Source organism: Urocitellus parryii, chromosome 16 (genome assembly GCF_045843805.1).
Source record: "Urocitellus parryii isolate mUroPar1 chromosome 16, mUroPar1.hap1, whole genome shotgun sequence".
Taxonomy (NCBI): domain Eukaryota; kingdom Metazoa; phylum Chordata; class Mammalia; order Rodentia; family Sciuridae; genus Urocitellus; species Urocitellus parryii.
In genome coordinates, this window is record NC_135546.1 from 13945133 (window position 1) to 13962250 (window position 17118).

General features: G+C 40.7%; 1 protein-coding gene across 16 annotated transcripts in view; it reads left to right on the forward strand.

The window, feature by feature from the left end:
* Positions 1-16560, forward strand: part of Setd5 (SET domain containing 5) — a 76478-nt gene extending 59918 nt beyond the window's left edge. For 8 of the 16 annotated variants that reach the window (XM_026382954.2, XM_077793416.1, XM_077793418.1 and 5 more), the window contains 7 exons: positions 2683-2930; positions 8288-8758; positions 11658-11956; positions 13104-13237; positions 13706-13794; positions 13865-13915; positions 14096-16560. In XM_026382954.2, coding sequence (XP_026238739.1) covers positions 2683-2930; positions 8288-8758; positions 11658-11956; positions 13104-13237; positions 13706-13794; positions 13865-13915; positions 14096-14704 — 1901 coding nt within the window. In that variant the 3' untranslated portion in view covers positions 14705-16560. Of the gene's footprint in view, positions 1-2682; positions 2931-8287; positions 8759-11657; positions 11957-13103; positions 13238-13449; positions 13795-13864; positions 13916-14095 lie in introns of those variants that run through there. The other 8 variants (XM_077793417.1, XM_026382959.2, XM_077793419.1 and 5 more) reach the window with 3 other exon arrangements.
* Positions 16561-17118: the final 558 nt, after the last annotated feature.

Genomic DNA, 17118 nt, shown 5'->3' on the forward strand with positions numbered 1-17118 from the left:
TACCGCTGAGCTACAATCTCAGCCCTATATATATATATAATAATCCTGAGAAGTACTTGAGTGAAGTTTTAGAAAACATTAAAGTACAAATAGATTTGACCACGTAAAGTTTAACAACTGGGCTAGGGATATAACTCAGTTGGTAGAGTGCTTGCCTTGCACACACAAGATTCTAGGTTCAATCCCCAGCACCACAAAAGGGGTGGGGGGTAGGGATATAACTCAGTTGGTAGAGTGCTTGCCTTGCACACACAAGATTCTAGGTTCAATCCCCAGCACCACAAAAGGGGTGGGGGGTAACAACTATTATGCAACAAAATAAAATGAAATTAAAAGGGAAGGAAAGTAAGTAATCAAAGACTGGTGGCCTATAAACTTCATAAGGGGAAATGTCAGGTCTGTTTTTTACATTAGAATGTCATAAGTACTCAGTAAATATGTTAAGTGAGTCTCCTGTAGACTGATTCGCAGGCAGTAGTTTTTACCCAAATTTTCTAGTTTTTCTACAATGAACTTTATCACTTCACTTACTTGACTTTAATAATTATCAGTGTTGGACCTAACAGAACAGAGGTCTTTTTATTATTTAGTTATTTATTTGTTTGTTTGTTTGTTATATAAGTCTCTTGAAATATTTAAAAACTTATTCTGAATGTAATCCTTGTGTTACATGTTTGTTTTTTCCTTTTCTAATACCTAGGCACTTTTTTTTTTTTTTTTTAAGAGAGAGTGAGAGAGGAGAGAGAGAGAGAGAATTTTTAATATTTATTTTTTAGTTCCCGGCGGACACAACATCTTTGTTGGTATGTGGTGCTGAGGATCGAACCCGGGCCGCACACATGCCAGGCGAGCGCGCTACCACTTGGGCCACATCCCCAGCCCATCCTAGGCACTTTTTTTAAAAGAGAGAAAACTTAGTATCTAGGAGAAAAAAAAGGAAAACATGAATATACTTCCAGTGTAGGAAAATAAAAAAAATTTTGAGATACCAGAAAGAATATAAACATCTTCCATATTTTTGCATTTATTCTTCTCTCTGCATTTAAATAGGTTACCCTAATCTGTGCCTTATACCTCTTAACTCCAAATAGTTTCCCAGTTACCAGTTTTATTCTAATCATTAACTGCTGACCCAAAACTTCTACCTGAAGTCCTGGTATAGGTTCACTCCTTTCACTAAGCTTTGCGGATGTAATTCAACATAGTGGTTAAAGTGTAGACAGGAGGGCTGGGGATATAGATCAGTTGGTAGAGTGCTTGCCTCGCATGCACAAGGCCCTGGGTTCAATCCCCAGCACCACAAAAAAATAAATAAATAATAAAATGTAGACAGGAGCTAGATTACCTCGTATCTCTGTACATGCAGCAATGTCCTCCTGTTTAACATGGGGTGACAATACTACTGGATTTATAGATTTGTTAATATTAAATCAGATATTTCACATAAAACACATGGAACAGTGCCTAGTATGTAAAAATCACACACAACACGTTCCCAGGCTAGACTTGAACTCCTAGGTTCAAGCAATTATTTTTCTCCGTTTTTGGTAAAGGAGATTGAACTCGGGGATACTCAACTACTGAGCCACATCCCCAGCCCTGTTTTATAATTTTTATTAGTCTCACTGAGTTGCTGAGGCTGGCCTTGAACTCAAAATCCTCTTGCCTCAGCCTCTGGAGCTGCTGGGATTACAGGCATGTACCACCACACCCGGCTTCTCTTACAAATTTTTAAGCTCTTGAAAATAGAATATGTGTTGACTATCTCTCTCCCCCCCCCTTACCTGTGTCATTATGCATCAGTGATTTGCATATAGTAGGTGTTAAGTAAATTCATGGCCATTGTTAAATCAATCAATGAATAGAATTAGGAGTATGTATTTTCCAGTAAGTAGGCTGCTTTGTCCTGAAAGGTCATTGACATATGTAGTGTAGTAATTTGCTTTTTATGTAGACTGAAGAAAATGGGGTTAGCCAAATGAGAAAAGGAGTAACATCTAGATTTTTTTTTTTAATGGTTGAGAGAAATATTTATAAAAATCAATACACACTTTTAACTAGAGATTACATCCATATCAAGGAACCATGTATGCCTTTTCTGCTCAAAATATTATAGAACCATTGAAAGGGGGCACAAATACATAAGAAAAGGTAAACGGCATATGCAATTTGGCACGCCAATAGTTTTAGTTGGTGATGTGGCAGTTAAGTAGAGGGTGATTTTAACAAAGTAACACAGATTTAAAATTTTTGGAAGTTTGGTGTGATAGGAAGAATTTCTCTTTTGCTCTGATACAGTAAATTAGTTCTGTGTATCAGTCATATGAATTGTCAGATTCAGAGCTGGGTGTGGTGGCCCACATCTGTAATCCCAGCTCCTTAGAAGGCTAAGGCAGCAGGATGATGGGCAGCACAGCATGGGCAACATAACAGACCTAAGTGTCTTCAAAAGGAAAGAACTGTCAGAGTAATTTGAATTTCTCTGAGAGAGTGCTTTAAGACTTATTTTCAGTGCAGTTGTAATTCAGAGTTTCTGTGGGTTTTTTGTTTGATTGCAGGAGTTAATTTAATGAGATGAGGCAAAAGAGGTACAAGTCATTATAGGTCAGAGATTAATAGCTTGACTACAGAGCTTCCCATTAAGCTACAATTCATCTCTCATGCGAGCTTTGTATTTCACAGACTTGTTGAGCCCATTAAAGAAATGGAAGTCTCGATATCTGATGGAGCAGAATGTTACCAAGTTACTTCGGCCTCTGTCTCCGGTCACACCACCCCCTTCCAGTTCAGGCTCAAAGAGCCCCCAACTGACCGCACCTGGCCAGACTCACCCAGGAGAAGAGGAGTGTCGAAATGGATACAGCCTCATGTTCTCGCCAATCACGTCTCTTACTACTGCTAGTCGCTGCAACACTCCTCTGCAGTTTGAGGTGATTTGGGTTTGGTTTGGGGGGTGTACTAGATATGAAAAATCATCATTTGTACCTCTTCATTTCAAATATAATGTCATTTCAAATGTTTCTTTACTGTCTTCCTTCCCCATCTCACCAAGAGAATGGAAAATCTCAGGGTCAGTGTGGCCTGTTAACCTGGTAGCCTCTCATCTTGGCAGCCCCTGTACTTCTCAGAATAGGAAGAGTGCTACCACAGATCACATTCATTTCTCTTTGGCATGCAGTTCCTCAGTCTCCTTAACTTTAGGTATTAGCATGCTGGATCTTTATACATCTTTACTGTATACTTTGGTCAAAAGAGGTTTCTAGGTGCCTGTAGTAACCATTAGTAGCAGCAGCCTGAGAGCTTAGATTGTACTGATGGGTTGTGTCTCCATGTAAATGGGTGAGGTGTCTTTGCAGGTTGTTTGGTATTTTCATTGTAGCCTCAGTGAGCAGATTTAGAAAGCATTGGAGAATGGCTTATGGCGATTGTCTTTTTGTTTTTGTTTTTTTCCACTCCAGGTTACTTTCCCTTCTTGTTTCAATGCTTTAGGAATGAAAAATGGACACAAGACTAGCAACATGCATTTATAAAAGTCAAATTTGTTACATTCACTTCTTTGGATTAAGTTAGAAATCTATACCTCAGCTGTTTCAAAATGTAATTCTGAATCATTTTAGTATTCAAGTTTGGGTGGCAGGTTTGAATAGAGTCCATGCGGTTTTTTTTGTTTTGTTTTTTGGTTTTTTTAACTCATCTTTTGCATGTTGCTTTCTTCTGTAATTACATTAAATGAACACTATTTCTTCTCAGAAACCTTTTTTCTGACCACTAAACGTACTTAGCTTTCACTTCTCTAGAGGTTGTTTTTATCATTAAATGTTCTAACCAATCCCACCCTCCCTATTAAGCCTTTTTGAGAGAGTAAAGAGTAAAAATAGCTGGAATTTTTGTGTTTACTCAGAAGGAGAAAATAACATTGAAAGCACAGCTTTGTTCTGTACCTTACTTTAGATCATAATATCTTACTTTTGGAACAAAACTTCCTGGAGCTGGGGTTGTGGCTCAGCGGTGGAGTGCTTGCCTTGCAGGTGCGAGACCCTGGGTTCGATCCTCAGCACCACATACAAAAATAAACAAGTGAAACAAAGGTGTTGTGTCCAACTACAACTAAAAAATAAAGATTTAAAAAAAAAAAAAAACTTCCTTTTGGTGGGGGGGGGGACCTCCTGGTTGTGTTTGACCTTTCTAGAAAAATTACTCTTTATCAAATTCCATATGGTATTCTTGTTAGGGAATTTTAAGGCAGCAAATTCAAAACTTTTTAATTTTATTTTATGTACTTGCAGTTGACTTTTCATTAAGCAATTTGAATTTTATAATAATAAGATATCATGAGAGGAGCTTGGGTTATAACTCAGTGGTAGAGTTCTTACCTAGCACATGTGAAGCACTAGGTTTAAATCCTCAGCACCCCATAAAAATAAACAAAGGCATTATGTTCATCTATAACTAAAGATATATATATATATCATGAGAGAAAATTCTCTCTGGAGGCCATTAGATTATATGAATATAATAGCATACTTTATCAAGGCAAATTATATTATTATAAGTGATATTACAGAAATTAGAAAGTAAGTTTTCCTCCAAAACAAGCAGTCAGTGCATTCTGTATTCCTTATATTGTTTTGAATAATTGTGAAACACTATACAAACACAAGGGGTTTTTATTTATTTAAAAAATTTAAAAACTCAAAAATCATTTTAATGAAGCAGAATACCAGGAAGGAAAGAAAATATTAAATAGCAAAAATTCCACTGCAAGGTTCCACTGTTGTAAAACTTGTGATTTAACTAAGGAAATTTAGCCTTTCTCATTTAAAAAGAAGAGGAAGGGGCTGGAATTGTGGCTCAGAGATAGAGCGCTCGCCTAGCTTTCGTGAGGCACTCGGTTCGGTCCTCAGCACCACGTAAATATAAAATAAAGACACTGTGTCCATCTATAACTGAAAAATAAATATTAAAAAGAAAAAAGAGAAACTTTACCTCCCTGACCCATCCTTATTATGATACTAATGGCCACACTCTATGTATATTCTAGTACAGATAAGTAGCCTTTTGTCCGTGAAAACCTATGATAAAGAAATATCAAAAAAAAATATTACAAGTAAAAAAAACAGCTTACTTTGTGGGAAAATATTTTTGAAAAGGGAAGGATATTCAGGAGATAAGTGAGGAAACTCCAGTGCTGAGGTAGTGGGCCGGTGTGGGGGACAGCATCTAGAAAGAGAAATTAAAGTAACATTGGGAAGGCAAGCTTAATTCACCTCTCCTTTCCACTAGAATAACCCTTCCCTTCTCTTTCTGCTCTCAGATCCGTACTCCACACAGATACTAGCCACCATCCACTGAGTAAATTTCACAGCTAAAAGCCTGCTCTGCTGAAAACAGCATCATTAATCCTACCCACTAGAGCATAGGTCAGCCACCAGGGCCACACTTGTCCAGAGTCCACAATGTTGGGAAATCCTTTTCTCACCCCAGCCCTTGCATTCTGAATCCTTGTCACAGTCGGCACCATTACTTTCTTTACATGTCATTTACATCTACCTATCATGAGCCCACTGCCTAGTCCCTGTTGTTGGGCGAGTGCTGCCTCAGGTGAGAGTGCTACCCTGTATAGATTCTAGGTGAACATACATGTTTTTTCTTTTTTTTGCTGTGTTCCCTGAAGTAAAATGGATGCTAACCAAGATAATATTGTTAGAAGTGCTCCGGTCCAATTAGATTGTGCCAAGAGCTAAATCCAGCTTGTAAGTTAGGGATTTCATCACTCACACTTCCTTGGGCTCTCATTCAAGAGAAACTGACCAGTCCTTGTTAGTCCTCAGTTTGCTAAGATGTTCCCCTGGATAACCATGGTGGCCTGAGACATAAGACAATGAAGGAATGGGATGATCAGAAGGGATGTGGGTGTATGAACAAGGTTCCTCTAAGAAGGAATAGGGAGTAGGATGCCTTCAATAACAAGTACTAAAGGTTGCTAAACTTTCTTCTGATACAAAGAAATATATAACCCTGTAAAATTTCACCTAACTCTTTCCTGATAGTATGCTTGAGGTGTTTACTTACAGCATGAAACATTATAACCAGTTTTTCCTTAAATGCTTTCGAAGACCCCAGGAAGCATTTTAATAAGTCATTCTATCCATTTAGATGAATTCTGCAGTTAAACATTTCCCCGGTGCATTCTTATCCAACACCTCCCCTCCTCCCCAAGTTGTGGCTAACATCTATGCTTGCTTTATTTTTTGTTTGTTTTGTTTTGCTTCTTGACTTGGAGTAGATGAATAACAAGATGCTTTTCCCTCCTCTAGAACATATCCTCCCCTGAGAGTTCCCCTGCGCATAGGCCCGAGTCCCTGTCACCCGAGGTAGTTATCACACCATCTCAATCACACTTGGAGGCTGAGAGTGAGTGTGCATGAGTGTGTTCCTGAGTGTATGGGGAGGGCTGGGGGTCTGAGTGAATGGGGAGATGGGCTGGAGGGCGGCCGATCAGTCACAGCAAGTTGAATGAATCTTTCTTCCTGTGTGACTGTGACTACACAGGATTGTTCATGTAGATAGAGGAAAATTTAAGCAGCCATGTGTATGTGATGGGGTTGATCTTTGTTGTTTGGGGGAGGGGGTGGCTGAAGAATTCTATTAAAGAAGAACAGAATTAGAAGTTTAATGGATGCTGAGTATGTGATAAGAGCCTTGTTAAAGTCATTAATAAATAAGGTCTCTTTGTTAACAAATAAGGAAAGTTGGTAGGAGATGTCTTTTAATATTTATTTTCTTAGGCAGTGTATATTGGAAGAGTTGGACAGTGACTTATGCCTTGTTCCAGGGTTAATCTGACAGCTCTATGTAACCAGACGTTTGGGGTTGTGGTTGATAGATTAAAGAAGCTTCCTTAGGAAAGTTATTCTGTCTCACAGCTTTCTTAAATCTTCTCTATAGCTTCTTAATGGGTGTGTAAGGAAACTTGAGTCCATGGCTTCTGTGTCATAGGCCTCCCTCCATTCTGCAGTGGTTGGGATATAGTTGCTGTACAAGTGGTATCTCTTAGAATATCAGTTGAGTGTGTTTTTCAGAAACCTTAATGCTATGGAAATGCCAAAATCAGATTTTAGTGCTAGAGTTTTTATTGTACGGTTTGGCTTAATGTAGTCATCATTAACCCCATGAGTCTACATGGAAACTATTTCCTCTTAAAGAGAAAGTCTCATAACCTTTCAGAATCTACTGAAACTTTAACCCCACTCACTCACTTCCAATTTAAAAATTAGGGCTAAAGTCCATGAGAGTTAGCCAAACTCTGCATCTGTCAGATTTTATAAAATCAGTATGAAACTGGAAAAGGGTTGTGTTCTACTAATGTAGCAGGTATTTTAACGATCTTGTTAGGAAAGTATAGCTCACTCACTTTCTCCTCAGCTGGTTGTTAAAAATTCTAAGTTAATATAATTTGGAGACTGACATGGTGTGGCATTTGGGGTTTTGATACCATGCTTTGTAGACAGTTAAGCTACAGTTGGCCTAGTGGTGGTAAATCTTGGTGTTAGAGCTAATGATAACCAAATTGAAGGTGAAGTTTATTTTTGGTACATTTCAGCATTTCACATGCTCTGCAATGTTGAGCATCAGTGGTCTTGTGATATGTTTGGCATACATTAGAGGATAAAGAAAGAATTGAGTGGTCAGGAAGTTGTATAAGATGAGAAACACTTATTTAACAGTGAAAGTGAATGAAGAACTGGTTGGTTGATGTCTTTAATGCCATTCTCCTTTACTGAACCAGTAGCTTAAATACTTGCCTTTCTGTCTACCTTCTACTTTTCTCCACCTTTTTCCCTACACCCACCTTCCATCAATAGTAAAAATTAATAACACCAAAAGCCAGTTAATCTTAAGGTACCTGTGTAGTTTGCATGGGGCTCAGGTATATTCCAAATTATACCACCAGTCCCTTATAGTATAGTGCACAATGACTCAGCAAACCTGATGAAAGGCTAAGCAGGCAAAATAGACACATTTGGCCAGTTACCTAATTCTAACTTTCCCAGTATTCTCATCCAGAAAGACTTTAAAGCATTTTGGGAAAGGCCAGGATTCTTTAGTAATCTGGCCTGTATCTATTGCTTTGTGGAACTTTCACCAATGTTAATGGCTTTCTCTCCTCTACTTCCATCCCTCTTTTCTTTCCTTGTTCACCTTTGCCCCTCTCACCTCCCTTTCTACCCTTTGACTTTTTCCTTTCTCCCCTGCCCTATGTCTCCGTTGATTTTTATTCTTTCAGCTCTGTCACCGAAAAGACCTGGATTTGACAAAAGTAGGATACCTTGATTCCAACACTAACAACTGTGCTGACAGACCTTCCCTGCTCAACTCAGGTCATTCTGACCTGGCTCCTCATCCCTCCATTGGGCCCACCTCAGAGACTGGCTTCCCAAGCAGAAGTGGAGATGGACATCAGACCCTCCTGAGAAACTCAGACCAGGCATTTCGGACAGAGTTCAATTTGATGTATGCCTACTCCCCTTTGAATGCTATGCCTCGAGCAGATGGATTATATAGAGGGTCTCCCCTAGTAGGGGATAGGAAGCCTTTACATTTGGATGGGGGATATTGTTCCCCAGCGGAAGGGTTCCCCAGCAGATATGAACATGGCTTTATGAAAGACCTTTCTCGTGGATCCCTGTCACCTGGTGGTGAAAGGACCTGTGAAGGGGTCCCATCTGCCCCCCAGAACCCACCACAAAGGAAAAAGGTAAGTCATGTTACAGAGCCCCCCACTCCCCAAAACCATTAATCGAATAATTCGGTGGATATTTACCAAGTTCCAGGTGCTCAGGCTTCTCATATAAGTAAGACCTAGTCTCTATCATACCTAGTGAAAGTCAGTATATTTTGGTGAGTATTATAAATATTCAGGGCTGGTGACGTAGTTTGGTGTTAGAGCACTTGGCTGACATGCATGAGGACCCAGGTTCCAGCCCCAGCACAAAATATAATAATAAATATCCAACAAATTTAAATATCTGTTATGTGCCATATATTTGCTAGACAGTTGAAAGGCTAACACAGTGAAAAGGAAAAAATTTAGATTATTCAGCACTTCCCAGGTTTTTGACACTGTGATGAAGCAATTTACATTCATTTTATCCTAACCATGTCCTGTGAGATAGGTGATTTCCCATTTTGCAGATAAAGAAACTAAGGCAACTTGAAAAACTAGCCCATGGTCACTCATAGTAAATGGAAAAATCAGGACACTGTCTAATTCCAGATTGCATGCTTATATTTCCACCTTGCTAGATTACCTAGATTCTCCCCTAATAGCTTATAGAAAGTGAGAGTGAGCTTTAGAGATAATTACATTAATAGTGAGATGGATGCTCCAAAGGAATTATTCACATGTCGTAAGAGCACAATAGCTGAGGAACTTGGCCTAGTCTGATAGGTAGAAAGTACTTTGAAAATAGGCATGAGGTCTTTAGCCAGTTTAAGGGATTGAGGTAGAGTGAGAAATTGCAGTTATTGCTTTGGTTGAATCTCGAACAGGAAGCAAGAGTCAGGCAGCCAACAAATGAGGGTGAAGATATTGTAGTAGAATGAGCAGAGCAAGTAAATCTGTGACACTCCACTAGGTCAGCAGCAGGGGTGCATTGTGATACAAACAGTTGAATGTGGTTACAGTGTCAGGTAAAAAATAAGAGCGCCCAAAGAAAGGTAATGAGATTAGCAATGCCAGGAGAGCTTATACCTGTTCTAGAAATCACAAAACCTAAAGTGTACTTTTTGTATCAGTGGTTCTCAACTATGGGCATTTGAAAATGCATGGGAGTACTTTGTGGTTTACACAGTGACTTGCATTTATTGTTCAGGGCTAATGATGCCAAATTTTCTGTGTGGCAAAAATACATGCTTGTTGCAAACTTAGTGGCTTCTTGTATTTTTATTACAGTGATAATGCATTACCAGAATTTATTATTACTGGCTTCTTTCCAAGATTATGTATAGTAATGCATGTAAACAATTATCTTTACTATCAATATTTTTACAGTTGGACAGAAAAATGAGAACCCTTAGGGGATAGAAGGAGTAGGAAATTCAAGCAGGTAATTTTAAATAAGAGAGTAATGGGTTTCAAAGACTGGCATGAATAGTGCTGACTACCAGAAACAAAAATAACCTGAATTTCTAGTTTCATTTATTTATTATGCCCAAAGGTGATTGAAATTATTATTCAGAATCATTTCTGAAAATGTATTGGGCAAGTGAAGTATACCAAGTTTTTGTGCAGTTTGGAGGGTTTTTGTTTGGTTGGTTGGTTCGGTTTTTTTGTTGTTGTTTGTGGGGGGCATTTGTTTCTAACAGCCAAATAAACTTGGTCTCTACCCTCATACAACTTACAGTTTATTCAGGAATTGGCAAGACATTGTATAGCATTCGACATAAGCAGGTGTGGTACATCAGCAAAGAGGCATGTGCCAGGGAGGCAGGAAATAGGGTCTATTGTGGCACTCAAAAAATAATGAGTGGGCTGGGGTTGTGACTCACTGGTACAGTGCTTGCCTGGCATGTGTGAGGCCTTGGGTTCAATGTTCAGTCCTCAGCACCACATAAAGATAAATACATAAAATAAAGGAGATATATAGATAGTTTTGTTTTAAGAAAGAAAGAATGAGTGAGGCAGGTGATGGGGACACTGGGGAAGTTTCCAGGTAGGTATAGGTTTTCTAGAGGTAACTTGGCTAAATTATAAACTGGTAATTTCTTCTCTTTTTATTTTAGTGTCTCTATGTATAAGACAAATAATACTAAATCTCTATGTCTTGAAAAATAAGAGCATATTTAAAACCTCAGAACATTGGCTTTCTTTTTTCTTTAACACCTAACTCCTTAGATTTGTAGTCAATGAACAATAGCCATCAAAATCTCCTGGAAGGCCAGAGTCCTGAGAAGCACATACCTATATTACCACCTACTTTAGAATCTGAGGCAGGAGAATCCCAAATTTGAGGATATCCTGGGCAACTTAGCAAGACCCTGCCTCAAAATAGTATTTTAAAAGGGCTAAGCAGCTGATGTGGTGGCACAGGCCTGTAATCCCAAGCGAACCCTGTAGATTGAAGCCAGAGGATCACAAGTTCCAGGCCAGCCTCAGCAACTTAGCAAGACCCTGTCTCAAAATAAAAAGTAAAAGACTGGAAATGTAGCTCACTAGAGTGTTTATCTGGTATGTGCGAGGTTCTGGATTCAACTCCTAGCACCCCCCAAAAAAGAATCACCTGGGGAGACTTTCTGTAATTATACAAGCTTTCCATTTTCTAAGTATTCCCATATATGCAAATAACTATCACACACTTCTGTGATGTGTAATGGTAATCTAACAGGTTTTCCTGGAAAAGGTTGCAGTCTGCTTGATGAATACGTTATTCAAAAATGGCATCTCCTAGACTGTTCTCTTCCATTTACTGATTTCTGTCTCAAATTTGTAACTGCTCAGAACTGTCACACCTAGAAAAAGTTGTCATGTTTGGTACCTGCTTTATTTGCACGGCTTGACCAATGGTTTGTTGGGGTTCCATCTTCTTTCCCCGTTGCTAGTACTCCACTAATGATATCCAACTAATGTACTGTTTCTTTCTTTTTTTTCTTTCTAGGTATCCCTGCTGGAGTACCGTAAACGGAAACAAGAAGCCAAGGAGAATTCTGCTGGTGGGGGAGGAGACTCTGCACAGAGCAAAAGCAAGTCTGCAGGAGCTGGGCAGAGCAACAGTAACTCTGTTTCTGACACTGGTGCCCATGGTGTGCAGGGATCCTCAGCCCGAACCCCATCGTCCCCTCATAAAAAATTCTCCCCATCTCATTCCTCAATGTCCCATTTGGAGGCAGTAAGCCCATCGGATTCCAGAGGCACTTCATCTCACTGCAGACCTCAAGAAAATATCAGTAGTAGGTGGTAAGTTTATATTTGATGCTTTATAGTTAAATTCAGGAGGGAAGTATACCTCTAGAATCATTCCCAATTTGATATTAAGTATTTGGGAGCACTTTATCTAATAGCACAGCTGTCTAAGAGTGCTATCTGTCCTCCTCAGCTGATTTAATAGTATTAGCTACATTTCTAGCCATACAGAAGCAAAGAATTACCAGCAAATCTATAGAGTAGCACTCTTAGACAACATACAGCTATGGATGGCCTTAAACTATTTTGTTTGGTGAGCATTAACACTGCCTCACCTATTTTCTCAGTTCACGTAAAAGGTAAGTCAGGAGTCCAGCCAAGTTCCATTTGAATTAGCAACAGATATCTGTGTTCCATGCAACTAGCATATTCAGAACAACAAAACATTCTAAAAGAACTTATCTGGTTTAGGGGAGACCGCTAGAAAAGGAAATAAGCTGGGTGTGGTGACAAACACTTAACAAATCTGGCTACTTGGGAGTCTAAAGCAGGAGTTCAAGGCTAGCCTGGACAACTTAGTGAGACCCTATTTCAAAATAAAAAATTAAAAGGATGGTGCTGGGGATGTAGCACTAGAGTTCAATCCCTAATATGGGGAAAATGGGAGAAAAAAGTAAATAATACTGGTGACAAGATCTGAATATCAGGGGCTGGGGATGTGGCTCAAGCGGTAGCGCGCTCGCCTCGCATGCGTGCGGCCCGGGTTCGATCCTCAGCACCACATACCAACAAAGATGTTGTGTCCGCCGAGAACTAGAAAATAAATATTAAAAAAAAAAAAATTTAAAAAAAAAAATCTGAATATCAAAGAGTAAAATAGAGAATGAAACACAGACATCTTAAACTGAGTCTGAGAAAGAAAAAACATGGCTCAAATGATTATGTTCATTAAGAAACCCTTTATTAAACTGCTACTTCGCTGTCAGGTACATAATTTCATAGAGGAGCAAATTTAGCATTTCAAAATGGGGACTTAAAAAGTTGATATCTTTAACTCATTTTTTCCCTTTATTTCTTCATCCTTAAAAGTGATTTTTCTTTTGAGAGAATATATTGTACAGCCTATGTGAGAGCTTCATTTGTTTTAGACTCTTTGACTCATAAGTCTTCTGGCTTAAACTTGCCCCTCTCACCTTTGCAGGATGGTTCCCACGTCAGTAGAAAGACTTCGAGAAGGAGGGAGCATCCCTAAGGTCCTCCGAAGCAGTGTGAGGGTGGCCCAAAAGGGAGAACCCTCTCCCACGTGGGAGAGTAACATCACTGAGAAAGATTCAGGTGAGTCTATGACCGCCTTCTGTCAATCAGGTTGAGGGACACATAAGCCAGGCTCTTCACGGTTTATGCCAAATGCTAGGGTGAGGTGAGTCAGTTTCTGGCACACTTGGGTTCTGCTATTTGCTAGGCTCCAGCTCAGTCTTGCTCTTTGGGCCTACATCATTTTGTAAGGTCTAGCATTGCTTGCTCTCTGTCTGCTCTTTTTTCCCAAGGGATACCTTTCTGTAACTCTCATCTCTCCAAATTCCTGGAGCTCCACCTCGATGAAGGATGAAGAGAAGGAAGGAGACGGGAATCAGATCAGGCATTTAAAACATAGCCCATAATTAACCACTCCTTTTGCCCTTCTGGCATGCTGCACTCACTCAGTTTGTCATAGAGAGCAGCATGGGTTGGTGATGGCATTGGTGATTTGGCTGTTTTCTCTCTTGCTCTGAGATGCCAAGTTGATTTTATAATACCTTCTAGACCCTGCAGATGGAGAAGGCTCAGAGACATTGAGCTCAGCGCTCTCTAAAGGAGCAACTGTTTACAGCCCTTCCAGATACAGCTACCAGGTAAGTTGAGAAAGTGCTGATCTCTGGGTAGAAGAATATATTCTCATTTCTGAATGTTTTGTGATCCAAGCCATCCTGTACAGGAGATGCTGGTGTTGGCATTGACTCAGCAGGCTTGGAAGTAAGTTGTTTTCTGCCTTCCCTCAAGTATAAATCATACCACAAACGTAAATAAGGTGATCAGAGACAAAGAGTTGGCTGCCTTTAGTATCAAAAAAAAAAAAAAGTTATAAATGTGAAGATCACAAGCCATTGAAGAGACTTGTTCACTTCCTTATGCTTTCCTCCAAACTCTTTCTAGCTCCTGCAGTGTGATAGTCCACGGACAGAATCACAAAGTCTCCTTCAACAGAGTTCCTCTCCCTTTAGAGGACATCCCACCCAATCTCCAGGATACAGTTATCGAACTACTGCACTGAGACCTGGAAACCCCCCTTCTCACGGTTCTTCTGAATCATCCCTCTCTTCTGCGTCCTATCCCAGCCCCGCCCACCCTGTGTCCACAGACTCGTTGGCCCCATTTACAGGGACACCAGGGTATTATAGCAGCCAGCCACATTCTGGAAACAGCACTGGCAGCAATCTTCCCAGGAGGAGCTGTCCTTCTAGTGCTGCTAGCCCTACCCCACAGGGCCCCTCAGACTCACCAACCTCAGACTCGGTTTCTCAGTCCAGCACAGGAACTCTGAGTTCCACCTCCTTTGCTCAGAACTCTAGGTCGTCATTGCCATCAGACTTACGGACTATCAGTCTGCCCAGTGCTGGGCAGTCCGCTGCCTACCAGGCCTCCAGGGTATCTGCGGTTTCCAATTCACAGCACTACCCACACCGTGGGAGTGGGAGTGTGCACCAGTACCGACTCCAGCCACTGCAAGGGTCAGGAGTCAAGACTCAGACAGGACTTTCCTAGGGCTTCTGGACATGGGCATACAGAACTGAACAAGCCCATAGCTGCTTCCTTCCAGCTGCCTCTGGATCCTGGGCCGAGCATATTGCTGGAGGAGGGGGGTACAAGATGCCAGAGGATTGGGTCTGGTCGACAAGAAACAAGACTTGTGGTCCCAACTGGCCTCTGGCCTTGGAGAAAGATGTAAATCTTGTCTGAAGCAGAGACTATAAAGAAGTTTCTCCCTGCTGTTAAGGGTACATTGTTGACAAGCAAATGGTGTTTTGGTTAGTAACGGTTCTAAGTGCAATGAGTTGTGTTGAAGCCTCTGTCTCCCATCCTTGCCTGTAGCCTGTAGTCACTTGTGCAGTGAGGACATCTTTTTAAATAATAAAAAAAAAAAAAAAATTAAAAAAAAGTTTTTGTTTCAAAGGAAAAAAAGTGAAAAGAGCCAATCTCAAAGCCCCAAGCCATCTGAATAGTGTTAGGGTTTTATGCACTTAAGAATAAAGGTAGGTATGTAAATCTTATCCCTAAGACAACCATTCCAAAAGCAGATATCTGGCCAAGGTGTGTTCACCAAGTGTACTCCCTACCTTTGTCTTAAATCACCAGGAAATAGGCAGGGATAATAAAGCTTGGATCTTGCTCCAACTGAGGGATGCTTGGCTCTCTGAAATGAGCTTGTGGTCAGCTCTTGATTATTTGGGAGCCGACAATCTTCTATTCCTCCTTCCCAAGCTGTTACACAGCTTAGTAACCCATGGAGTAAGTAGACAGAAGTGGAATGAGAAGTGAGATGGGCCAATTGCATTGCTACTTAACAGCTTTTGGCAATAGATTTGATTAGGAAGGATCCCAAGTGGTCTGGGATTTCTTTGAATTTTATTTTTTTCTACTCCCAACTAATCAGGAGTTGACGATCCCATGAGCAGGACCGCCTCCATGATTGGGGAGCATGCACTTGTGACTTGCAGGGTAAGAATGGGAAGATAGGTTTGTGGAGTGGCACCGACAGGACTGTGATTGTGTGTGGGCCTGCCCCACGTTTCTTTGGGGGATGCTTATGTGAGAGTGGGCCGGTGAGGGAGTTAGCAAGCCACCCACACCCCTAACACTGTTCTGGATGAGACGAGAGCAGACTGGCTTCTCCCCATCAGTGCATTGTGCCTGTTGTACACCCCTGGAGGAGCCCTGGAGCCAGCCCAGGTGGGGTACACAATCTTTTAAAATTCCATACGGTTGCCAGCTTATTTCTTTCACTTGTTTACTGTAATATCCGGCGTGTTTTTATTTATCTAATTTTGTATTCAGTTATAACCATGGTAGGGGTAGTGAGTATATGACAGGTGTGATCCCTGGTGCTGCAGTGGACCTTACTTCTTTTCTTTTGGACAAGATAATACTGTGAGTCTCCCTCCTTCCCTCTAATTTGTTTTCTCCTTTTTTTAACCAGCCTCTTGCATCCCTTTCTTTTCTATCCTGTCCTACAACTATCATATGCACAGTCTTCTCTCTTTGTGTGTGACTGTTACAAAATTTCACTTTTCAAAATTTGAAATCAGGTGTTTGCTCAAATGAGGGGAGATTTTTTTTTTTCCCCCAATGCTGAAACTTAAGCAGAGTACTTTTCTTTTTGTTGTTTCCCCCACAAACCCATCAGTCTGGGAGAGCGTTGGGAGTGGAAATCATGTTGCCTGGGATGCCGGTTTCTTTGTATATTATATAAAACGTATGTAAATGTCTCTCCATTTGGGCTGGGGTTTGCATTCTCCCCTTGGCTATTAACCAAGGGGAGAGGCCAGCGGGCAGGCGGCCCTCACCCTGCCTGGCACGTGCAGAGACCCCAGCCACTCTGTGTGGGCAGGGTGCTGTCAAGACCAGACCTCTAGGGGGGGTGGGGGCGGGGGGTGGGGGGAACTCTTGGAAGGGAAGAAGTTTCACTTCTTTCTCAAGTGGAGTGTTTACACCTTGCTGTAACATTTGAACTTTCACAAGAGATGTAATAATTTTGATAATAAAATTCTTAACCATAATAAAGTTGAGAACTTTTTTTTGTTAGTCCTATCATCTGACCTTGCCTGGTTTTCCCAGTGTTGTCCTTACCTAATAAGGGCAAGTTGGACCCACATTCAGCAGAATATGCTCTCGGTAGGGTTGTTTTCCCCATAATAGAGCCAGGAATAATGATTAATCTTCCTCTGGCCTTTTATGATGAGGTCAGACCAGTGTTAAAGTAAGCCTGCTATGTTGGAACTGACCTTTGAAATCTCCTTTGAACTGGCATAGTTTCCCTGGCCTTGACCTCATCTGTTTAGCAGATATTTTTTCATTCTCATTCAAAAACAATGCTGGACATTATTTTGGTGCTAAGCTTATTATGCTGATTAAAATGATGGTTGGGTGAGCAAATTAAGGTCTCTCCTAAAGCTTATATT